At 50.8% G+C, this 25,336-nt stretch overlaps 1 protein-coding gene across 4 annotated transcripts in view; it reads right to left on the bottom strand.

The window, feature by feature from the left end:
- LMNTD2 (lamin tail domain containing 2) overlaps nucleotides 1-25,336 on the bottom strand; it is a 353,472-nt gene that overhangs the window by 72,444 nt on the left and 255,692 nt on the right. For all 4 annotated transcript variants that reach the window (XM_078682838.1, XM_078682837.1, XM_078682835.1 and 1 more), the window contains exons 5-6: nucleotides 15,292-15,478; nucleotides 4,107-4,226 (exon numbers count right to left, since the gene is read on the bottom strand). In XM_078682838.1, coding sequence (XP_078538964.1) covers nucleotides 4,107-4,226; nucleotides 15,292-15,478 — 307 coding nt within the window. The remainder of the gene's footprint in view (nucleotides 1-4,106; nucleotides 4,227-15,291; nucleotides 15,479-25,336) is intronic.

Here is a 25,336-nt window from a genome sequence, read left to right as displayed (position 1 = left end):
GAGGGAAAGGTCGTGCCCTGCAACGCGAGACCTAGAATAGAGCTGGACCCGTAGCTCCACCGCCGGTGCTCCACAGCGCCAACGAAAGACAACAAAGAATACTGAGAACTCATTAACTGCGAACATTTTGACATCCCCAATCACCGTTTCTGCTGCGCCTCATTTCTCTCCCAGCCGCCATTGTATTGATTATGCACCAATCCGAATCTGATATATGTAATAACCTATCAGTTCACATTATGAAATGTACTCGCTGCTCTCGCAACAGAATCGTTTTTGTATTGCATTTCTATGACTTTCCTGCTAGACAAGTTTATCAAAGTTTATCAATAGGTCCGCCTCCTAAAACTAGAAATCTTAAAATGTATTGTTTACAACTCTTTCATCTAGGGTTCCTACTACTTTCTTTCTCATGCCCACCACAATAGAACTGAGTAGAAAATGAACCAGCAAGATGCCTTGAATATGTTAAAGGGAGGACTGTTGAAAATTAGTACGGTTTGGTGAACATTATCTGCGCCATCTTGCCTCTTCCCCTGATGCCACACTTTTGTCGTGCGCACCCGCCATTTTAAGATGCCCTGAACAGGACAAACCCTTTTTGCATGCCGCTGGCCCCTGACATAGCCCTTCGCCCTCACTAAGCCTGCATGCTGACCAACCCCCTGCTTGCACCTGCCTTGAATCATAAACCCCTCTCCGGCGCTGCTCTGCCTCAGGCCCTCATCCTGTCCCCAGCGCAACACCTCCCTTCTTCCCTTTCATGATCCCCGGCCCTTTGATGCAAACCCCCTTTTCCCCGTGTGCCCGTTTGTCCTCCTCGTTCCCAGGCCGGCACCCAGCTCTGCCGATACTATTCCTTGCCCCTCCCCGTACAATAGAAAGCTTCCCCCATCAAAGGATCCCCGGGTTGATCAAAGCCCCCACCCCACGAGATCCGATCGAACCCCGCATTCCATGAATTGACGGAATATCCAGCTGCGCGATACTCATCACCTGTTGTGACTAGGGTGGGGACCTCTACTGTAAATGTGTGTGGGAACGGGCCCGGAGGGGGGGTTCCGGGAATGTCTTTCCGTACATCAAAGCTTTGTCATGAGTATGTAAACTGTAATAAAAACCGCAAAACCCTGTATATAAGGGGCCAGACCTCAGACATAAGTTAGAGCACCTCAGAACGATACCTGCTGTCCGTTTTGCTGTGTTCTCCTCCGGAGAGAATAAAAACCTTGTTTCCTGCTTTCCAGTCTCCAGCGCCTGCCTCTTCATTGATTAAATAACTAGAGGGTCACAGAGGCAATACCGCCGGGCAAATATCGATTGTCCCCGACCCGAATCAGGTTTTTTTACACCTCTTGATCTCAGGATGTTTCTGGCAAAGTATTATTGAGGCTGGGTCCCTGATTCATTTGAAAGATCAACCTCTAGACAAGAATTACAGGGAAAGATTACTGTTCACTCTTACCTCCTAATCCTTTTTATGATAGGAGCATGCTCTTCGTACTCTAGTTTCTCACAAGATCGCCTCCATTTACCTGGCTAGGACAGCTGACTTTCATAGCTGTGATCCTCTTTTCTATAAGTTTGCCTCCCCCGGATGGGCCTAAAGTTTATTGTGCTTTCTCTAAGCAGTTGTATTGCGTCGATAATTGCTTCAACGAACGCCTCTGTGAGTTCTGATTCTCCTAATTACATCTAGGGGAAGTCTTCAAAGGGTCTATTTTTTTGATGGAAGACCAGGGGGTTCTATTTCTGATATTTGCAGGGCTGCCTCGTCGGCTACATCTTCCACTTTCATCCTTCCTTACCAGCTACAGGCAGATAGTAAGGCTGTCTGGGTTTTGGATCCAAGTTATTGCCCTCAGCTGGGATTTAAGTAATTCACACTGCAAACAATGTGTTCAGTTCCCAGGAACAAGCCCCTAAGGAAAGCCAAATCCCATCCCTTTAATGTACCTTTTGAAATAATGCCCCTCATGAATAAAGGGATTTTCAGCTAGACATTTCGTGCCAACAGGATTTGCGTCTTGTGGTTTTCATTTTCCCTAAACAGTAGAGTGCATGAAGTTGAATACATAACTTTCAAAAGGCAGGTCCAACAAATCAGTGTGATGTTTTTTGGAGAGTTTGATGTGACCTGTAAAACTTTAGCACCCAAGTTAATTTCATAATTAAGTGACTGATAGCGTGCTGATAAGACGTTCCTCGCATTTGACAAAGCAAACGAATAGCATTCAAATATTTGTTTGCTAACTGCAACAGCTGCTGCCAGTGTCTGTTTAGGGAAAAAGTTTCATACAGACCAAAATGCACTTCAAGAATAGTCAAGTAATCACACTCTAAATATGGATAGCAAGCTGTCTGGTTGCAAAAGATCTAATGTCAGCTTACCAAGAACTTACAGTGGGCTTAACGCCTGATCATTCCTTGCCTTTGGTAGGCTTTATAGGCAATTTCATTTGTTTCTAATTGTCCATCCTATGCTTGTCCTTCCTTGGACGCCTAGACTTTTTACTTGCGTCCTTCCACTCTTCACATCTATAGAACATTTTTTTCCTTTTCTTTAAACGCTCCACGAGACTGTTGTGTTTTCCAGCTGTATCCCTCATGTGCTTCTCTCCTACCCTCACACTTCATGTTACTCTTTCTTGTCGGTTTCTATTCGCCCCACACTGTTACTCTCTCTCGCCTATGTGTTTCTCTCCCCCATGTGGCTCTTGCTTGTGTGCTTCTCCATTCGCCACTGGGTTGTTCTCTCTCTCATGTGCCCTTTCCCCGCTCTCCTTGTTGTTCCCCTGTCTTGTGCTTCTTTTTCCTTCTTCCCCCACCCTCTACTATGAAGTACTCTGTTACATCTCCCATCCCAAACACCCGGCAGTGCTATTGTTTTATTAGAGCTTTGTTTTTCTTTTAGAAGGGCTAGGCAGGAAATGACTGGTGACTATTCTGCTTTATAAATACAAGCACTTTTGTGTTGCTATATGTTCATATTTTTAATTTACCAATCCATCTCGGATCGGTAAATTAAAAAAATGGCACCCATGTCACACGCGTACGTCATGAAGCAAGCATGAATGCACCTACAAAATGACGTGGCCACCTTTTTTTCCCCTTTTGTTCGTGCTGCACTGCATCGGCATTTTTGTTGGTGCTGTAGAGCAAGAACAAAACGCATTTACCAAGCGGACAAGTCCCAAAGGTGAGACCTATTGGCTTTGTTGATGCTTGTTATGTGCACGTGTGCCCTGTTTAATTTCCTAAGCTAAATAAACTGCATTGGCAGATCCAAACTTATGACCTGCTGCAGATCCCTGCAGGGGCGCGGGGCGTAAACAAACCAGGCTGTTGTGGCATCAAGCAGAATTGCCTCCTGGAGCTAAACCCGTTTATGGTCTTGACAGGTTTAATGTCCCTGATGAAGAGTGAACGAAGGGAGGGGTTCACTAATTGCTGGGTTCAGCACAGAGCCCTAAGCACTGTTGTGCAAAGAGACCAGAGTGGACGCAAGCTGATTCCTCCCGCCCCATCGCCGCAGGAGACCGCTAACAAAGGGACGGGGCTTTGTGGGCCTATGGCAGTAGGCAGAGGGACCTACAACCCATTAACCTTTTGTTTGCTGCACTTAACCCATAGCTGCTGCCAGTGCCTCAACAGCGTCATTTAATCGGAACATTTTCAACGGCAGAGTCAGACCTGCAAAGAAGGGCCAATGCCTATTGAGTAAAAGCAGCCAAGTGTAACCATGTCATATGTGACATATGGCTTTTACCCAACTGAGCTTTTTATTCTGGGACTTATAGTTTTGGTTTTAATACAGTGTGAGGATTCAAAATTCCAGTATACATCGTTATTGCAAACTGTTCGTTTTAAGCAGAGATTAAATCTTTGTAAAACTATTTAGACCCACCTATGTCTTTTATGTGCTTCCCCCAACATTTTTCAAAGATTTACTGTGACTATATTTTGCTGGCTCGGCTTGTTCTTTTGTTCTCAGAGCGAAGCCGAACCCATGAATCGTGTCTCCCCTTGGTATCGCTGACCTGTCCCCCTCTATTCTGTAGTCTGACACGTGAATGCTCCTGGCCACGCCCCGTCTGGCCACTCACCTGTCCGCCAGGCCTGGTCAGCAGAGTGGTGCATTCTGGGCCGGTCCGGAAGTGCAGCTGCTGCTTCCAGTGCAGCTCGGTGGATGACTCACAGGGGATGTCGGCGGCTGAGGCCCAGATCTGAAATCCAAAACAAACACGGATGTAAATACAGCAGGGCAACGGTGCCAAGGGCAGGCAGGTAGGCTCGCTTCCTGGCTCTTATTTACCTAGCTGCCTGCCTTCCTACCTGTGTAAGACACTGTCTCCTGCTTGAAGATGTCAGCCCATGACTCATATCAGATGATCATTGATGAGGCTGACAGGGTTTTAGCGCGCTGCTTCCTGGCCCAGTGGGGCACCACGGTGGCACAAGCTGTTTGTGCCAGCGGCACTTCTGCGCATGCGCGACGGATGATATGTGCATATGTGGAGTGTCTCGTGCACACAAAAGCACACACACCAAAGCCTCCAGCGTGGTAAGGCGAGCCCAGAAACTGCTACAGCCTTCCCTGCTACACAGTAATGCAGGGGTTCGTACCTCACTGGATGTCCCTGAAATGGGCACGTCGTGTACCTACCTGGGGGGGATGAAGGCATGAAGTCGGAAAGATTAGAATCACTCAGCTTCAGAATCATTCTGCATAATCCACAAACAGGTGCTCATTCAGAGGGCTGCACTCACCAGGCCCCAGTGGCCTCCTCAAGTGAAACGTCACAGTCACGTGCCTTGATCCTAACCTCTGGGTCTCGAAGGCAGCTAGTCTCGTGACTGAATATTGGGGTTAACCTACTCCTGGCAACGTCTTCCCAGCACAGAGGGAGGATGACAGCAGCGTGAACACGAGGATACAGGACCTGCGGGTCTGCATTGAGGGTAGCAACTAAATGATGGGCGGCCATAACAGCTGTGCCAGGACCTGCCCTGTCCTGCAGCCTGGACAAGGTAGGGTGTTGTCCTGTGCCCAGACCCGCAAAAAGCTTGGTGGCCTTATACTGCCATGCCCCATGCTTACCCATTTACTGTTCCCTCCCTGGCCTTTTCTCTGCTATATTGCCACCTGGTACCAGCACACTCCATTCATTTGAGTGACAGGGGTCCAGGCTGCACAAGGGCAAAGCTGGGATGAGCTCTAGACGGATTTGTGTGTGTTCTGGAAGAACCCTCAGGTTCTGCCATAGTCATAGATGGACCCTTCCTACTAGGCGCGTCCATCACACCCTATTCAGTATCTATCCAGGCACTCCGCTTCGGCCCCTCTCACACCAGAACATCCCAGCTCAGGTACACCCAACCATCCACCTGGCCCATCATGCTCACCCTGTGTGCACCAGTCAGGCTCCCACATCACCCCTGCCTCCGGTTGCTAGGAGACGCTAACACTAATCCCGCTCTCTCTCACTAGGCCTTGTGCAGCAGGCGATACCTAGTGAACAACAGGTGCACTTGCAGAGACCACTCAGCCTCCTGTTGATGGCAATCTCTCCAGGGCCCCAGTCATTGCTTTCATCTGACCGTTCGCGTTGAAAGGAGGGCCCCTAATCAGCCTCTGTCCATCGTCACTGTGTTATTAACTGACTACCGAAACACATGAAACAAAAGTAACATTATACCTGTAAAAGAAACTGATCAAATCCCTCCGCTGTAATGTTCAGTACAAGCACTGGCGTTGAATCAATTTATTCTGGGAGTAAATCTCTGCATAAAGGGCTGCTGGGGTCTCTTGTTAACAGATTCCCGTGGATACTGTGCGCTGCAGAAATCGGATTTGACAGAGGACCAGGATCCATGGCCAATCGATGCGTCACTAGCCTTCCTACTTGTATACCCTGCGTCTATATGGTCTACGCCATTATTATCGACTGCTGAGCGCCACAAGCTTTCAGAATTCATTTACCAATAAAAAATAGGCAAGGGCGGATGAGGCCCGCCAAGACACATCCCTCGAGCACCTTTCCTGCCTGCAGTTCTATGAAGTTTCATCACACCCACCTCATACAAAGAAGCTTGCACCCCAACTTTAGCCGCTGTGTTAGTTGCCTCTGGACCAGCCCTGTGTGTTTGCTTCCTTAACATTGTGCTGTTTAGCAGAGCTTTAAAATCCTTGTGCTCAGGAAAGGAGGTGTAATGGGTCTCACAAAGATGACAATTGACCAGAGCACCCACTTCTGAACAGTATTTCTACTTGATGCTTTTCTGAGCTGGCCAAAGCTGGAAAGGGGAGCAGTCTCACCTGTGAAAGGTGAACTGGCCTCTGTGGAGACCAGCCCTTTGTCCATTTAGGCTGTGCTACTAGAAGGCCAGTAAGGAAGGGTCAGAAAGTGCTTGATTATTGGTGTGTGTATGCGTGTATATCGGCCTGTGGTCTTCTAGTCACCTGAAAATAATGACCACAGGCTTCAGTCAACGAAGGCACAAGAGACTTCGGTGGGAGAGCCTTTTAGACAGAAGGATTTAAATAAGTATTTACCAGTAGTCTTCATCACTCTGAGTCCACGCTCTCCTCATCATAGTCCTTACCCAAGCGAGGTGTTCAGCATCCCAGGACTGTATACCCCGATAAATACACTTGGGAAGATAAAATTCTTTCACACAAACAAATAACTTTCGTCCCTTTCCATGATGGCGGCTAGTTCCCTCCCCCTGGCCCCCTCCCAAATGGACAAAAAGTTAATGAGAAAGCAGACTGAGCACACATGGGCAACACAAGGAAACAAGAAGATAAACATTTGAAGAATGTTGTACAATCTCTCTCTGTCTAAGCTCGCCCAACCAAGGAAACTGGGAAAGAAGGCGATCATGTCAATTGTCCAGGTTCACAAATTTGGTAGAGTGGGGAAGATGCGCTTAGGGGGATCCTAATTCCACTGCCGATAATTTAGCCAACTGACCACCTCACAGACAATAACCCTAATGATATGAGTAAACATGGGGAAACCACCCACCATATTGCCTTTTGGTCCTCTCTAACACAGGTCAAAATGCTTTTGTGATTGTTGCCCGTTTTGGAGAGATGTTTGTCACTGTCTGGCAAAAACATGTTTAAAATGGGACTGGCTTTCGATTGGGACAAAATACTGTTTGCATGGAGTCACTGGAAACGAACAGGGGTGTTTCACAGTGAGCAAGCGCCGAGACACCCGTCTTGTCTGTACCTTGGTTGCAGGGGGTGACTCCTTGTGGGATGCTAGGATAGGTGAGTGTGTGCAGTTTAAAGTGCAGCTGACTGATGGGTAGTTGTGCATAACAAGGCATTGCAAGTGCGGCTCCAGAGGATTCTGACCAGGGGGTGCCTGCCCTGCACAGCATACACAAAGAGTCCCTCCCAGGCCTGTTGTGGTCCAAGCAGAAATCGGGATAACTGAACTTGCACATTTCACTTAAGTTTTATTTTTTTATTCTCCTCCAGCAGAAAATGTTTTTCACAAACTATGAACCTGGCTGTGTGTTGTAGCCGCTGTTTGGGAGATATGTGGAGCTGGTGTCCGGCCTGAGGTTTGCATGTAAGGGCACGGCTCAGGCACAGCTTTCATGCAGACAACAGCCCACGCATATTTCACGTAATACACCCGCGTTTCTCGAAAGAGGTGCATATTTCAGGTGGCAAAAGACGCAATTTCGCCCACCTTTAAGCCCGGTGCATTGGTGACATGCTTCATGCCGTGCAATTTTTTAAAATATGTATTTTAGTCTTTGTAAATTGTTACGTGTTCAACTCTGATATATATCAATATCCATTATTGTCACCCATTTCCCCGCATGCCGTGCATTTTTACGGGAAGAGGCACGTGCTTCTGAGCGCCGCGGTCTGTCCCAAAGTGGGCCTTTGAGGTTAAATATCTGTGAGTTCCTGGGAGAAGAAATCCTCACCCTTCTTAGGCATACGGCTACCCGTTCACTGCTCCCAGCATCCTCACATCTGTTCTCAGCTCAGTGCCACCGGTCTGAGCACCGACAGCCCTTCTCACAATGTGTAGCTCGCCAAAGACCTCGGGCAGATTTACAAGCCCCTTGCGCCTTTTTTGCGTCACTTTTCCAATGTTAAAAGTGACGTAAAAGTGGCGCAACGGCTTGTAAATCTGCCCCGAGGGAGCAGATTTACAAGCCTCTTGCGCCACTTTTAACATGGGAAAAGTGACGCAAAAATGGCTCAAGGGGCTTGTAAATCTGCCCCCTTGGCGGAACTGAGGCGCTGCTTCATCCCATCCTGGCAGCACGGGGACAGTGTAAACAGTGCTAGCCTGGCTCACAGAAGACCACTGCTCTACTGTACCGTGTGCGAGCCCTGCTGGTGTTAAAAGACCTCATAAACCCCTGTAGTGCACCCAGACTTGGGAGATTCCAATTTAAAGACCGCTCTGTAATGGTGCTGCTTTGAGCTCAACTGACTTACAAGATAAATCCTTAAAACGTGTTGGTCTAACCCTCACTGTGTGACATTTGGCAGAGCTTGATGGGACACCTCAAATGTTAAGGAAGACGACGAGAAAGAGGGATGAAGTTTCTTCTATGAGCAAGAGGGGTTTGGGGGGCAACCGAGCCGCGAGGTCTGCCCCCCGGGCAGTTTTGGGAGGGGGAGGGAGCGTAGCATGGGCGCGGCCATTTTTGCCGTTGGGCTGTTTTTGGTAGGAACCAGGGGCAGCCCAAAGCGTACGTTACACCAGGGGCTACGTTAGGGGTATTTATTTCGGCGCTCACGTGTCCCAGCCACCATGTTAGGTATCTGAACCTGGTGGCTGGGAGAGGAGCGGAGCGAGTTTGTGGCGGTTGGAGTGAGGCTTTTCGGGCGATCGTTCTTGTTGCGGTTTACAGGCTGTGAAAATGGCGGTTGATGGTGACTACAGGGTGTTGGAGGCCATCCGCCTGCTGGGCGAGGCGGGGCGGATGGACCTCTTGGTGGGCCCGGCGCCGTCGGTGCGCCCGCCGAGTCGCGCCGCGGCGGGAGTGGCAGCGGCGATACTTGCGTGTTCGCCGCCGCGCAAGTCCCCGAAGCTGCAGGTGGGTGCTGGGGGCCGCGCGGATGCTAGGAGCGCGGCCCGCGTTGTGACAGGGGAGGCGGGGCAGCCTGCGGCCGGCAAGTGGGCGGGCCGGGGCGCGTCGCTTTTTGTAACTCAGGACGCGAGGGGAGGGGCGGGTCAGGGAGGCAGGCCGGGTGGGAGGAAATCCCTCGAGAAACGGGTGGAGCGGCGCGAGGATCTCCCCAGCACGTCGGCTGGCGGCGGGGAGATCGAGGCGGGTACAGGCCCGGGGGCGGGGGAGGGAGGGTCTGGCGTGAGGAAGAAGGCGGGGGGGCCGGGAAACGGGGGGGAGGTGGGTCTGAAGGGGCTAGCGGCCACGGGGCGAGGATGGAAGAGGGCCCAGAAGCGGGCAGTCCCCCCCCGACAGGGGGCAGGGAGGGGAGCCCAGGCGGGGAGGGAGGAGGGGGAGCACGTCACCAGCCAGGCCCGAAGGGTGTGCAGTGGGGGGGAGGGGCAGACAGGGGGCGAGGCCAGAGGGGGGGTACCTGGGGGCTTGAAACGGGGAGGGGGGGTGCAAGCAGGCAGCAGGGGGGGAGAGGGGTGGGTCGGGGGGGTGGAGGGAGGAACTGAGCGGGAGCGGGTGGGTGTCCCCTCTCTTGATTGAAGCGGGGGAGGGCGAGCAGGACTGGGTTGGTTTAGATGTTTTCGAGTCCTGGGAGGAAGGGTTGCAGGACAGGGGCAGCACGGGGGGGCAAGTAGAGGAGCGGGGTGCAGGAGAGGGGGGGAGGTACTCCTGGAGGCGGGGGGCCGGGGTGGGGAGACTGGCGTGGAGTGACGAGGAGGGGGAGGTAGAGGTTGAGACGCGGGGGTCGCGGGTCAGGCGCCAGGATGGTGGGGGGGCCGGGCAGTGGCAGGGATCCAGCACATCAGCAGTGTCGTTTCTATTGCAGACGGAGGGTCGGCGCGGGGTTGCAGACTTGGCCAGGCTTGGTGCGGCGGATCGGCGCCACGGTGAAGGGAGGGCCGTGTTTCTTGCAACAGGCCCGGAAACTGCGAGGGAGCTCGACATGGCCGGCACACGAAGGCCCCTGGCGGGCTCGCTGGCCCACCCCCCCACAGGGCCCCCACGGCTTGGGGTCCAGTGGCAGACGGAGAACAGCAGGGATGAAGACTGTTTTATGTGGTCGGGTGGTAGAGGAGGAGAGAGGGTTGTGAATAGGGTGCAGTCGGCGCCTCCGCTGGCTCGCCAACGGTATCGTTGGGGTGGGGTAGAGTTGTGTGAAGGGGACGATGAGACTCTGGAGGAAGGGGAGTTGAGGGAAGGTGAGGGTTAATGGTTTGAGCTCTTTTTTGCAGGTGTCACGGGGCCTGGGTGCGACAGCGGCCCGGGCACAGTCCAGGGAAGGGTCGACGATGGAGCGGAGAGGTGCGGAGCGCTATGGGGACACGTTGGTGCCAGGTAAAAGCAGTGCGGCGCGCACGGTGTCCGTGGTGGTGGGTGAAGGGGGGGCGATTGGAGGTGACCGGTTGTGTAAGGGCAAGTATGTGACGGATAAAGGGGTGGGTCCTGAGGAGTCGTTGTCGGAACCGGCGGGTAGTACGGCGGCGGTGGCGGCGGCAGCGGCGGGGGACGAGCCCGGGACGGCGGGAAAGGTGGGGGGGGACGCAGGGGTGGCGGGTGATAGCGGAGATAAGGTAGAGAGTAAGGAACTGAAGATAAAGCGGCTCCCGTATATGGGGGTCACGAAGCCGCTGGGGGCGCACTTGATGGCGTCCACTAAGGAGAGGATTTGGAAGGGGGAGTATGTGGAGCTGTTGAAATTACTGCATCGGGAGGTCAGGTCGAAAGAGGGGTCAAAAGAGGAGCAGTATGAGCTGCAGAAGCGTCCGAGGGTCCCCATGACCATTGAAAACTGGACGGCGGCGTTTCTGATTTACGCGAGCGTCTATTGCGAGAAGTTCCCAGAGAGGTCGGTGTCTATGTTCAAGTACATGGACGTGGAATGGAAGGTGCAGATCACGGGGGGGGGGTTTGCGTGGGCTTCATTACGACAAGGAGTTTCGGGCTCGGATGGCGTGGGATCCGGAGGCGAAGTGGGGGGAGCTGGACTGCGACCTTTGGCAGCACACGATGGGGCTGGCGGGGTCGGGGAAGGCTATTTTCACTGCCAGCGGTTTGCCAATAGTTTACCAGCCCTTTCAGGGGCGCCCCACCCGTGGGGGGGGTGGGGGCGGGGACAAAGAGCCAGCCCGGAGCGGCGGGCGCCTGCTGGGACTTTAACCTGGAAGCGTGTGCCAGGGAGCACTGCCGCTTCAAGCACGATTGCTCGGGTTGCGGTCGGTACGGACACCCGGTGGTGCGTTGCTGGGGCCACACGAGGGGGGGAACCCAAGCGCCCGGAGGTGGCGCGCGCCCGGGACCCGCTCAGCAGGCGGGCGGTGGGCGAGGGGGTAGGGGCTCTGGGACCCAGGGCTCGTACTCCGGTTAAGGCGGATCAGTTGGCGGCAGCCCTGAGAACCTACCCGGACGTGGGGGCCGCTGAGTGCTTGCGAGAAGGTTTCCGAGTGGGGTTTCGTTTAGGTTATACGGGGCCGCGTCGGAGGCATTGGGCGGACAATCTCCGCTCCGCGAAGGAGCACCCGGAGGTGGTGCAAGGCAAGTTGGTCAGGGAAGTACAGGACGGCCGCATGGCCGGGCCGTTTTCGGAGTGGCCATTGGAACACTTGATTGTGTCCCCCATAGGGGTGGTGCCCAAAAAGGAGGCAGGGCAGTTTCGCCTAATACAGCACTTGTCCTGGCCGGAGGGGAGGTCGGTGAACGACTTCATTGCGGAAGAAGAGGCCACGGTGTCGTACTCCTCGGTGGAGGCGGCGATGGAACTAGTGGTGCAGGCAGGCCCGGGCGCGACGATGGCTAAGTGCGATATCAAGTCGGCTTTCCGGCTGTTGCCGGTCCACCCAGACGACTGGTGCCTACTGGGGATACAGTTTCGCGTCCGCTGGTATATGGACAAGGCTCTGCCGATGGGCTGCTCCATGTCTTGTGGCCTTTTTGAGTGTTTTAGCACGTTCCTCCAATGGTTTTTTACGGAACGCACGGGTCACCAGGGAGTGACTCACTACTTGGATGACTTTTTCTTGGTCGGGGCCCCAGACTCCACGGACTGCCAGGTGGCGCTGGACAGGTTTCAGGAGCTCATGGAGGACCTAGGGGTGCCTTTGGCGCCGGAGAAGACAGTGGGGCCAGGCACGGCGCTGTCATTTTTGGGCATTGAGCTCGACTCAGTGCGGATGGAGGCACGGTTGCCCGATGACAAACGAAAGCAGATGCTGGGTTTGCTGGAAACGATGGTGGCCAGGAACAAGGTGGCGGTACTGGACATTCAGGTGCTGTTGGGTCACTTGAATTTTGCATGCAGAGTGGTGCGCGTGGGGAGGACATTTTGTCGGCGGTTGGGTAGGGCCCTGGCGGGCAGTAGGCCGCCTCACCACCGCGTGCGGCTGTCGGCGGGCGTGCGGGAGGATTTGCGAATGTGGCGATTAGTCTTGAACCAGTTCAACGGTGTGCCCTTACAGCGGGACGTGGACATGGTTTGGGAAGTACAGATCTTCTCGGATGCGACGGGCAGCGACGGTTTCGGGTTGTACTGGGCCGGGAAATGGTGTGCGGAGAGTTGGCCCTAGGAGTGGAGAGGTGGGGGCCGGAGCACCGCGTTCCTGGAACTTTTCCCCCTGGTGGTGGCAATTTGGCTGTGGGGTGAGGTGCTCGCGCACCGGAGGGTGACGTTCCATGTGGACAACATGGCGGTGGTGCAGGTGGTGAACCGCCAGTCTGCCAGGGATGAGCAAGTGTTGAAGCTGCTGTGCGTGTTTGTCCTCGGCTGCTTGCGTCATGACATTGCCTTTCACGCGGTGCACGTCCCGGGAGTCGACAATGACATTGCGGATGCCTTGTCTCGTTCGCAGTGGGGGAGATTCCGTGGGTTGGCGGAGGACGCGGAACAGGACCCGACGCCCATGCCGGTGCAGCTGTGGCGAGTGGGCAACTCCGGAAGTTACAGCTGGTTCTAGGATCATTGGCGGACTTGACCAGGGCAATGTATGTTTCAGCTTGGGGGGAGTTCTTGGCGTCCGGGGCGTGTTGGCGTCCGCTGGGAGCTGCAAGGCGGGAGGATGTGGTGCGGTTTGTGCTCTCGTTGATTGATAAGGGCCTCAGGAAGGTGACCATAGCTGGTAAATTGGCGGGGGTGGCGTTCATGGGGAAGATGTACTGGGGTTACGCGCCGTCCGCGGGAGAGCTCGGGGCGAGGATGTTGGAAGGTTGGGCCCGGGAGTGCGGGCGGCCGGGGGCGTTGCGGCGGCCCTTGTCGGAGGACCTGTTGAGGAGAGTGCTGGAAGTGTTGCAGGGGGTGTGCTGGGATGAAAGGGAGGAGTGCCTGTTTGCGACCCTGATGGCGTGGATGTTCGCGGGGGCTTTTCGGGTGTCAGAGCTGGTAGGGGGGAGAGGGGGTCAGGGTTTGCTTTGGACAGAGGTGCGTTTGGGGCGCCGGGCTGTGTGCATTTGGCTGTGGCGGTCGAAAACGGACCAGCGGGGGGTGGGCACCTGGGTGACGATGCAGGAGGGGGGTGGAGTGGCGTGCCCGGTGCGCTGGGGGGTATGGAAGGGCTTTCGGCGGGGGGACGGGTTGGTCTTTCAGCATGCGAATGGCGCTCGAGCGACGGGGGCTCAGCTGCTGGGAGTGTTGAGGAAGGCCCTGGGCAGACTGGGGGTAGAAGGCGGCCAGTTGGGCACCCACTTGTTCAGAATTGGGGCGGCATCGGAGGCGCATAGGCGAGGGTGCGGGAGAGGGGCTATCATGCGCTTGGGGAGGTGGTCATCGGCTTGCTACAGGCGTTATGTACGCGGCGCTGAGTTGGCGTAAAAGCGTGCGGGATTTGGGGGGGGACAATGTTACTTACATCTGTTTTTCGTTTCAGGTTCGGTGGCAGGCCCGGCGGCGCAGGGCATGTTGATTTGGATTGTGAGCCATTCTTTTGTGAAGAGGGCGACGTTTCAGGCTCAGGACAGCTATTTCGGGGAGAACCTAGGCTTCAACCCGGTCCTGTTACAGGTGGTGTGGCTGGGGAGGGGGGGAATGCGGTGGAAGGACCTGATGTCCACATTGAACGGCATGGTGCACAGGGGTCGGTGTCCGGATGTTTTGGTTCTCCACTTGGGGGAGAACGATATGGTTCGGGAGACCGGGCTTGTTTTGATGAGAGCAATGCGCAGGGATCTGGCGGAATTGCGGAGGAGTTGGGCCGGGTGTTCGGTGGTCTGGACGGAGTTGGTTCCAAGGAGGGTCTGGCGCGGGGCGAGTCGGCCGCAGGCAGTGGATAAGGCACGAAAAAAGATCAACATGGAGATGGTGCGATTTTGTCGGCATCTGGGTTTTGCGAGGATTTGGCACCGGGATATACATTATGACGCGCCGGAAATGTTTAGGGGCGACGGGGTGCATCTCTCAAGGATGGGGATGGACCTGTACCTGTTAGGGCTCCGGGAAATGTTGTCTCGCTTGTTGGGTGTGCGCCGGGAGTAGGTGCTGTTGTCGCGGTTCGTGCGTCTGTTGGGGACAGGTCGGTGGGGAGTGTTGGAGGGTGGGGGGGGCAGGGAAAGGGGGAGGCGGTGTATCCACCGGCAATCCACCTTTCCCTGGGTGGCGGAGTTTTGGTGGGGATGTTGGCCAAGTTTGGCTGGAGTTCGGTATTTTGGCGTTAAGTTGGGGACTTGGGGACCGGGAGCGGGGAAAGGGGTAAATAGTTGGGGGTTACATTAGAGGGTAGTTTGGTTACAGTTGCAAGAGGACAGACAGGAAGGTAGCATTTGTGTGGGTTTGGAGTTAATAGGTAGGGGACAAAGTTGGATACTCAGAGGATGTCAAAGCTGTGATATATATATTGTAATGTTGCGGGTGGAGGGATATTATCATGTGGGATCTTAGGGGTGGAGGGAGAAAGACAAAAAGGGGGGTCAGGTAATTTGATGTTTAGAGAGGTAATAGTTTTGTAAGGCGGTTTGCCAGTTGGGAAATAATGTGATGTGCACCTGCTTCAATAAAGCGGCCTTTTTCACACACAAAATGGTAGTCGGTCTTGCTTGCCTCCCTCTCCCCCCTCCCAAGAGAAGCATGGACAGAGATGGTGCAGTCTTCAATCTCACTGCAAATATAGTTCTATTAAATGCATTTGATCCTATTCTTCATACCGTAATACACTGCTGAGGCGGTAACCCTGTATTCAGTGGGAAGCGAAAGAGAGCCACTGGGTGTCCTCCAATCCACTGCTGAATGACACAGCCACTCAGGTCAGCCGTCTCCGCACGCGAGGAGTTGAAGATCCGAATATATCTCCCTGAAGGATTCACTTCTGAAATCTTCAGGAATCCAGTTGGTCTGGAACAGAGTGTGAAAGGAGGGAGATACATTGATGAAAGCACATAACGTAAAGAGCAGCAAGAGTATTCGAAGTAATTTAGTCATGATTGTGCTATTTAATGCAGTACATTGATAACATTTTTGAGGTACCATGCTATGTATTTGGTCATACAATGGTGTCAGCATAAAAACTAGCTCAGAGAGCCTGAGTCTCTGTTCTTTTCTTGCTTGACATCTTTAAGTAGGAGGCTCGACAGTCTTCTTTCTATGTTGTCTCCATAGTCCCTTGCCCATTCCAGCCATCCACAAACCTCACAAAAATGTCCTCTCTCCAGAAAATGTACTATCATAGTGCTTCTCTGGAAAGTGGGTCTAAAACATTCAATCGGTTTATGTGTATGCATATTGACAGCTGTTCCTAAGAGTCAGTTTCAGGTATGTAATGGTCCTTTACTCCTCCATAAGGCCAGTGCTGAATATCCCTCAAAATGGGTATCTTTTGTACGACAAAGGCCAGAAAGGAGAAGTTTTTCTGGGGATGAGTATTTCATATTCATAGGATATTTATGGTCAAATATTGATATACATGTGCACACCTGTGGCTCAGACAGCCATCAGAATCTCCTCGAGAAGGGAGGGGTGTGTGTCATATTTCAAAAGAGGCCACACACTGATTGGCACACCTGCAACAGTTTTCTACTGTAGGTGCAATGTCCAGTAGGTCTCAGGTGCCCACCACTGGCACAGACAACCATCACCAATTCCTTTAGAGGCGAGGAGCTTTTGACGGAAGAGTTGCACAGTCGTGGCAAACCTACAGCCATGCTCCTTGAGTCATTTACTCAGTTCTGTAGACCAGTTCAGTTCAGACCGGGTTCAATAGCCCTCGCCTCATGTATGTCATTATTCATGCATTCTTAGAAAGTGCACACAAACCTGAGCACATCAGTTCACTTTACAAACCATAAGGTGAAGTCTAAGAAGTGTAACATTACATAGAACGTGGAAAAAGAAGAGAAGCATTACAGCAAGTAATACATATGTGGATGGTTGGTTACTAAGGGGTATATCAACAAGCGGCAGCAATAATTATCGCTGGCCGCCCTTAGCATGAGGAATTTTATCGCCTGCTATCTCAGATAATTATCGCCATGCTAGCGCTGTATTACCAACGCATAGCGCAATGGCGATAATTATTCCTGAGATAGCGATGTTTTCCATGGAACATCGCTGGTTCCATGGTAAACATCAGCTCAGCCCTATAATCCACCACCCATTGATTAACATTGTTTAGTGAAAGGAAAAGCAGGTGTAAGGAAAGTAGCGATAACCAAGGTTAGCGCTACTTTTCTTATCGCTATGCTTGTTAGTGTGCCCATTGATAATTGGAGAAATGTTGGTTAGCGACATTTCTCCAGTTATTTTGAGCTAGAACGCCCACTTTGCATCTCATTAGAGATGCAAAGGTGGGCGTTACAGGAAAGGGCGCTAAAGCAAGGATTCAGTAACGTGACCTTGCTAATATTGCGATAAAATTATCACCGCTTTTCGTCCGAAAACGGCAGCAATAGCAGCGATAAATTTTTATCGCCGCCTTGTTGATATGCCCCTAAAAGAGGCCAAGATCCTAGCCCAGTGAGTATAAAAGGAGAAATCAGAGGGAGAAAGGGTTGAGGAGGTTGAGATATGTTTAGAAGAGAGTGGATAAAGAAGGAAAAGGTAAGTCCTTGAGAGCTGACCTTAGAAAGGTCACTGAATGCCAGAGAAGTCAAGAGGAGACGAACTTAGTTAAGGAAGGGATGTTTTCAGATGGGTGAGGAGATGAAGAAGAACAGCTTGGGAAGAAAGAGTCTGGGAGAGGGAATAGAAAGAGACGAGTTGGGAAGGAGGGAAGTACTGAAGGTGAAGAGGCAGTGACAGTTAGAAGAGATACATGGCATTCGGGTAGATGTAGGTCAAACAGGAAAGATTCCAATATTTTTTTTAAAGATCACAACGTATTTGGCTAGTCTGTTCCCAACAGACCATGAATTCTAAAAACATTTTTTTTCAAATCTGCAAATTATGCAGTAGATTATGTGACAGTATCATAAAAATAAAATAAAATAAGGGGCTCTGATTTGTCGAGGGATCTTTTTCTCGCGTTGGCCTTTTTGGTACAGCAGGACTGCTTCCGTCTTGCAGTACCACGAGATCTGATGTGCTGGCCGCAACTTGGAGAGAAATTTTGCAGCTGCCATTACAGACCTGAAGTTAAAAACAATCATTTACAATGCAATGGTCCTGGCATTATTAAAGGTAGAGCTATTGGCATTGTTCATGACATTTTTATTTTTTTAAAAATCATAAATAAATGGCATTGTGATTTACATTGCCAATAGCTTAATCGTTAAATAAATGGCATTGTCATTTACAATGCCAATAGCTTAATAGCTCGCAAATGCATGACCTATAGCATTTACACCCACACAGAGCCACACACACAAAGCCACCCACACAGAGCCACACACACAGAGCCACACACACACACACACACACACACACAGCCACACACACACACACACAGCCACACACACACACACAGAGCCCCACACAGAGAGCCCCACACACACACACACCCACACACACACACAGAGCCACACACACACCCAGAGCCACACACACACCCAGAGCCACACACACACCCAGAGCCACGCCACACACACACCCAGAGCCACACATACACACCCCCAGAGCCACACATACACACCCCCAGAGCCACACATACACACCCCCAGAGCCACACATACACACCCAGAGCCACACATACACACTCAGAGCCACACATACACACCCAGAGCCACACACACACACACAGAGCCACACACAAACCCAGAGCCACACACACACACACCCCCAGAGCCACACATGCACCCCCAGAGCCACACATACACACCCCCAGAGCCACACATACACACCCCCAGAGCCACACATACACACCCCCAGAGCCACACATACACACCCAGAGCCACACACACACACCCAGAGCCACACACACACACACACCCAGAGCCACACACACACACACACACACACCCAGAGCCACACACACCCCCCCAGAGCCACACACACACCCCCAGAGCCACACGCACACACCCAGAGCCACACGCACACACCCAGAGCCACACGCACACACCCAGAGCCACATACACACACCCAGAGCCACATACACACACAGGAGAGCAAGCACAACGAGGGGGCAGGGAAGCAAGAATAGCGAGGGGGCAGGGAAGCCAGCACAGCGAGGGTGCAGCGAAGCAAGCACAGCGAGGGGGCAGCGAAGCAAGCACAGTGAGGGGGCAGGGGAGCAAGCACAGCCAGGGGGCAGGGGAGCAAGCACAGCCAGGGGGACTCCGCCCCCTCACTGCTTCACAGTGAGAAGCGACGGTCCCTCGACCTAAAAAGGAGTCAGTAAAATTGGCTCGATGCATTTGGCCTCCTAAGAGTAATAATACAAAGAATGGCAAAGCCAATAGGCCTAACCTTAAAGACCTATTTGCATTGCTGATTTTTAGCCAGGCTAGATAGCATCACAGGGGGTATGCAATATGCAGCATGGCTTTAAAAAACACGGATGCGCTGATGTGCTTGCCGAATTATTTTTTAGGTGTGCATTTGAATTCAACACACAAGTGTGCACCTACAAAACAATATTTATGCTTTTTATTTACTCACCTGAAATGGATCGGTAAATTAAAAAACGAAGTGTAAAAACTTTTTTTTTAAACATAGTGCTTTTTTGAAGAAAAAAAAGATAGATGTGTAGGTAGCAGGAGCAGGCTGGGGAGAGAGCGTGCGGTGAAGAAGCACAGTGGGTGGATGGGGTGTAGCAGCAACATGGAGGGAGCATGGGTGAAAGAGAGCATCGTGGATTGCAGGTGAGGGCAGAAGCACACAGGTGAGAGAGAACAGCGCAAGTGCTGCTAGGGGAGAGTACTACATGGGCAGAGAAAGCGAGGGGTAAGAAAAGCACACCAGGGAGATAGATGGAAAAAGCATGCACTCTCACGGAGTGCTTAAACAAAAATGAAAAAGTTGTTCCTTAAAACCCATTCACTGGCTAACCAATAGAAGCCAACCTCTCAAAGGAATGGTAAAGAGGCTATGCTCCATGGGAGGGCCAAACACAAGACTCACGAAAAACATTCAATAGGAAGCAGCCAAATGAGACTGACAGGAAAGGCAACCAATGGTGAGCACTGGGCATACTTCAAGCTCTTGTGTGCTCTTGGTAAGCCCCGATATGTCTTCTGCAACCAACCAGCTTGCTCTGCCTTGAAGACTCGCCCTAAAAAGGGAGTCAACTGTTTTGACTCTGTGCAAAAGACCCTGTCATGGCCATGATAAAAAGCAAGTTCAATCAATTTGAGTTAATGAAATGGGTCACCTAAGGTTTAGGGTAAACAAGCATTGACAAATGCAATCGTTTTAGCTAGTTATTAATGATCGGGCTTCTTAATAGATCATGTCTGACTATTAATAGATGGCTCATTAAGCTGTTTTTGTTGTATCTGTCCCTCATATCAGGAGGCAACTAAGATGATGCTCCCAAGTAAAAATGGCAGGATAAGATGGACGCTGCCACTAAAAGACACAAACTATGCATGTTCTCAAACACTGCTGATAACCAAATAAGTCAGCAATAGCAGTGGAACATAACAGGCTACTATCTTGGTTGATCTTTAAGACAGTCCATGATCACACACGTTTCTACAGTGTGCAAGAAAGCCATACATTTAACAATGAGCTTCTGTGACAATAAAGTACAGTGAATTCGGGTGCAAAGGCAAATAGTGAACAACGCTGTGTTTTTATGACAGTCTAAGGCATACCAACAACACACACTTCCTAAAGAAAAAAATAGAAATATATGCAATAAATATCACATGCTGCACGTTATGTCGTATGCGCAGTCCAACAAAAGGACTGAGTGAAGCCTCACCACCAACCACTGAAGGGAAAATAACTGGGAAGAAGTAACGATTCTCATACTATCAGTCCTTTTCCCACTATAAATGCTGGAACCTATACAGGGAAAACTGCAAGGGCGTGCTCGTCATCACACAACTCGTGATGCCGATCCCGGTGCAAACAGGTGTTTGCACCGGGATCGGACATTAATGGGGCCACTCGTAGTGTGTGTTACGTATGTGATATTGACACTTTGTTTGATTTTGCTATCTATGCAGGTGTTGTGAAGATGCATGTGTTTATTGCACTGTACCCATGAGTCCTGGAAGTAGGGGTGCACGGGTGCTGCGACACCCCCAAAATAACCTAGCAGGACAAGAATGAGCAATAAAAGTGCCTTTACATTTTGACTGTATCATGTTGCATGTACTTTTGTAATTTGAACCAAGTGAACAGGGGGTGAAAAGGGAAAGGATGTAGGTGGTAATGTTTTCTACCATGCAACAACATTTATAAATGTAAAGTGAAATCTGTACATATTTCAAAATATAGCAGCAGCAATGAAAGTGCAAATAAGGCATTTTTGTAATTCTGATTTTGATGGAAACAAAGCATGTGATAAGAACACAACACATCAAGGCACTTTAGTTGTGTGAGGAGCAAAGGAAAAATATATGCTGAGCCCCGATTTCCAGACGTTATGGTTTCTCGTCTTTGTAAATGACAGTGAATCTCCCGCACTTGTATATTCAGGACAGACTGCGCTAAAATGCACCATGGGACACACGCCGCTCCCACCGCGCTGATTTGCTTCACTTGTTCTTTGTGTAAAACAGATTTTTCACACTCGCTAACAGTAACGGCAGCACCCTATAGCTCCCTCCCCCACTCTGAAGGTTGTTGCAGTACAATTGATTGTGGATGACACTCTGTGTGATCTTCGTCTGACAGTGTATGATCTTGGATGAACATGGGACCTCTCCCCAGCACAGCGCTAAGAGAACATGCCCTGCTTCGGTCTCTTCCAGCAATGCCCCAGGGTGAGCCGAGTTTTACTCAGCGGTGCAGCAGATCCTATATGAGACTCTGACACCAAGTGTGATCCTGGTCTGGTGTCTGTGAATCCACCACCATGTCTAATCTTTAACAGGGTGCTCTGTCACTGTGTGATCTTGGTGTTTGTTCGTGTTATCTATGCGCGTGATACCGTGCCTGACCTTCAGGTCTGTGCCGCTATGATCCTATCCTGTTGACAGTATGTGTGATCTTGGTATCTGTGCGTGGTCTTCGTCTGGCAGTGCCCGATCTAGGCGTTTGTGACCCTCTGTCTGAGCGTCCTTGTGTTTTCTATGTAGCTGACGCCATGTGTGGTATTCGTCAGTTTGCTCTAACACAGTGTGATCTAGGCGTTTGCGACCCTCAGTCTGAGTGTCATTGTGTTTTCTATGGAGTAATCAGGGGGCAGAAGGCAAGAAAAAAAACGGCAGGACACTGACCTCATGTCCTCTCCTGGTTTGCCGAGCAGAAAAATGGCGCCTCAAAGCTCCGAAAATTTTCGGATTCGGGGGCGTGTTTTGCGTTCTGAGTGACAGATGACGTCACCAGCTAAAGAACTGCACAATACACACCCCCGAATCCGAAAGAGACGGGGCTAAATTGGAGTGATGGCCCTCTCCTTCAATGGCTGGCCTCCCTTTAGGAAGCCAGCCAATGGAGGAGAGAGGCGGGTTAAACCACACTACTAAGAGACATAAGATCTCCTACCGGAAGCTGGCAAGCCAGCATTTCCGGTCCTCGACCTAAAAAGGTATTATGGGGCAGGGAATGGACACCCTTACCTTCTAACACTTGTGTGAGGTGAGGGGGGGGGAGGATCCCGTAAGACCAACGCTTTGGACCAAAAGTTTCAAAAAATAGTGTTGCAGGTACCAATGTCCTCACGCAGGACACACAGCATGGCCCTTCATGAGTTACCAGGGTACACTTGCGGTATCGGTACCGCAGGACTCTGCAAGCTTCATTGGGTGAAACATGCACGATTCTGCAGTACCATGGAGGTGAAGCTTGAGTAGCGGCGTTGCGGGAGTACCGTGGTACCGCACAAAAATAAAAAATAAAAAAAGATGTAAAATGTGGTGTCAGAGTCCATGGAGGGATTGGCCTCCTTTGGGGGGTTGGGCGCAGGGCCTGGCCACTTGCTAGGCCCTGCTGTCAACATACTACTGCGCATGGCCGAAGGCTGTGCATAGTAGGAGTCGGATGTGAAGGCCGTGCATAGTGGGAGTCGGATGCCCATGGTTCTACAAAAAAATAAAAAATTAAATAAAAGTGTACAATGTGTGATGTGGGTCCGCAGGGGGATTGGCATTCATAGAGGATTGATCGTCTGCAGGGGTTTGGGTGCAGGGTCGGTCCAGAGGCAAGGGCCTGCAGCCAACCCCTCGGTGTGCAGGGCTGAAGGCCATGTACAGTGTGGGGGCAGTGGGCGTTGTCTGCCTAAAGGTGGTCAGGCACAAGGCCTGACTGGAAGTAAAAAAAAATTATATGTAAAATGTGGGGTAGGTGTCCGTGGGGGATTGGCAGTCCTGATGCCATCAGTGATGTCATTAATGTCACTTAAGATGTCATCAGTGATGTTATCAGTGATGTCATGTAACATGTCAAAGGTGATGTATGTGAGGTCATAAGCAGTGCATGCAGGGGAGTAAGTTATAGTTAGTTCAGTGAACTATAAATGGGGATTTTTAGTTTTTCTGTTACTTCAACACTTAACTTTAACGTCACTTGGACTTTTGTTTTTTTAGTAAATCTCAAAGGTTTTTTTAACATAAGGTAAGATCTTATTACCAAACCAAGCTATAACATCACCTTAACCTTTATATCTATCTATCTAGTTGAAAAAGTATGTGTTTTCTGTGTTTTCCCATGTTGGGTCCCATTGAAAATTTAGCTCACACTTTCAGCCGAAACACTGAACACTTTTACCCCCAGGTTTGGCATGAAATTAAAACATTACTCAGAAAGGCTACTTTTGTGGTTTGGTGAAAATCAGTTCAGTTGTTTTTGGCATATTAGTGCATAAAAACATTGTTGAGCAGTCTTTAAAGGCTTAACACGTTTGTATATCTCTGTTATTTAAAATCACAAGTCATGACTTGAGACTTCTGCCAATCACATTGTGAATATTTGTGAAAATGTTATTAGTTGGACAAGAGCCTTAAAAAAATGTTTCCACCATCATGAGAATTGCAAGCCCATTCCATAAAGAATTTCTATAGCCATGGGGTGTCACCCTCAAAGGTGTCTCAACCCAGAGAGAGCTGGTGGAACCAAGAGAGAGCTGGTGGAACCAAGATGCATAGAAATATTAAGTAACTGAACCAGAAAAAAATGCAGAAAATAACGCGTGGCTCACCATTTTAAGTAGCGGATTTGCAGGCTTCATTTCAAAAAGGGTTAAGAGAGCATGTAAGGCAGAGAGATATAGACAAAAAATTACAGAGGGAGAGAGACTCAAAGGCCATGTGCTTGTCCAAAGCCTGCTGCATAAAACCACAGCTAGGGATGGAGACCCGCAGCAATTTGGGCGAAGGCCAAGAAACAGGCTTGGCCTGCGGCCCACCCCTGCTGTGCACAGCCAAAACTGTGCATAGCCGGTGTAGGCCACCTGCAGCCGGTTAGTTGGTGGCAGCAGTGATGAAGGGCCTGGCCACAAGTTATGCCCTGCAGCCTACTCTCGCTGTGCAATCTGCATGGTCTAGAACTTTCGTAACTTTCATTGGCACTTGAATAATTCTCGAATTCTTACAGCTTTTGAAGAGTTAAATACTGCATATGCAGTTCTCTGGGGCAGATTTATTTACACAGATCACTGACCTTAGCAAGTAAGTACACATGGGGCAGTGGGGATGGGGAACCTGCAGTACTTGGCATGGCAAAGATTCTTTTAACATGTGGGATGGGCTGACGTTGTGGTGGCGATAGAGGTTTCGCCTTTTATACAAGGACGCTTTAAGCCAATTAATGAGGATTAATGCTGCCTTGTAAATAAGGCACCCTTTCACGCTGTACTTAGCGTGAAAGGGAAGGGCAATGAATCTGTCACGTTATTCCGCAGCCTTTTCCCCCGCAGGGAATCACAACGCGGTCGTTACCACGACCACGTTGTGATTCTGCATACCATTACTACGCAAGTCGGAACAACGACTTGCGGAGGGGGGGCGCTGGATGTTGGAATAGTATAATTTACTATTCCAACTCCAGTCTGTGTGGACACTAGGGAAGGTGTTGGATTTTAAATCCAACCCCCCCCCTCCGCAAGTCGTTGTTCAGACTTGGGCAGTAATGGTATGCGGAATCACAATGCGGTCGTTGTAACAACCCCGTTGTGATTTCCTGCGTTATAAAAGTTTCGGGGTAAACGTTGTTTATCAAGGGCAATGGGTGTTGTGGTGGGCATTCCACCGCAACACCCATTGATTTTGGCGCTGCCCCCTATTTACAAGGACAGCGTAAATAGAAGGCAGCGGCAAAATGAAGACCAGGGAAAACGTGGTCCTAAACAGGTGAAATGAGGAGAAATGTTTTATTTCTCCTCGTTTTTTGCTGTTTCCATGTGTGTTGCCTTGTGCAGCACACATAGAAAGAGCAAATTGCCATTGATTGTTTATGTGCAGAAAGGTGACCCTGCCTGCACATAAACAATCAAGAAAAATTATGATGTTTTGCAGCTTCTATGTGTGCTGCAAAAGTTACAAAACGTCATTTAAAGATTGTTTATGTGAACGAAGGGAGAACTTCCTGCACATAATCAATCTTCCCCTCAATGCAGACACCCTTGCACCATGGTGCAAGGGTGCCTGCATTTGCGCTTGGCTGATAAGTTTAGTGCTAGTGCAGGGGGAAACTCAGGGCTACACCATATTG

This window comes from Lissotriton helveticus, chromosome 3_1 (genome assembly GCF_964261635.1).
Source record: "Lissotriton helveticus chromosome 3_1, aLisHel1.1, whole genome shotgun sequence".
NCBI lineage: Eukaryota > Metazoa > Chordata > Amphibia > Caudata > Salamandridae > Lissotriton > Lissotriton helveticus.
This window is presented reverse-complemented; position numbering and strand designations above follow the sequence as displayed.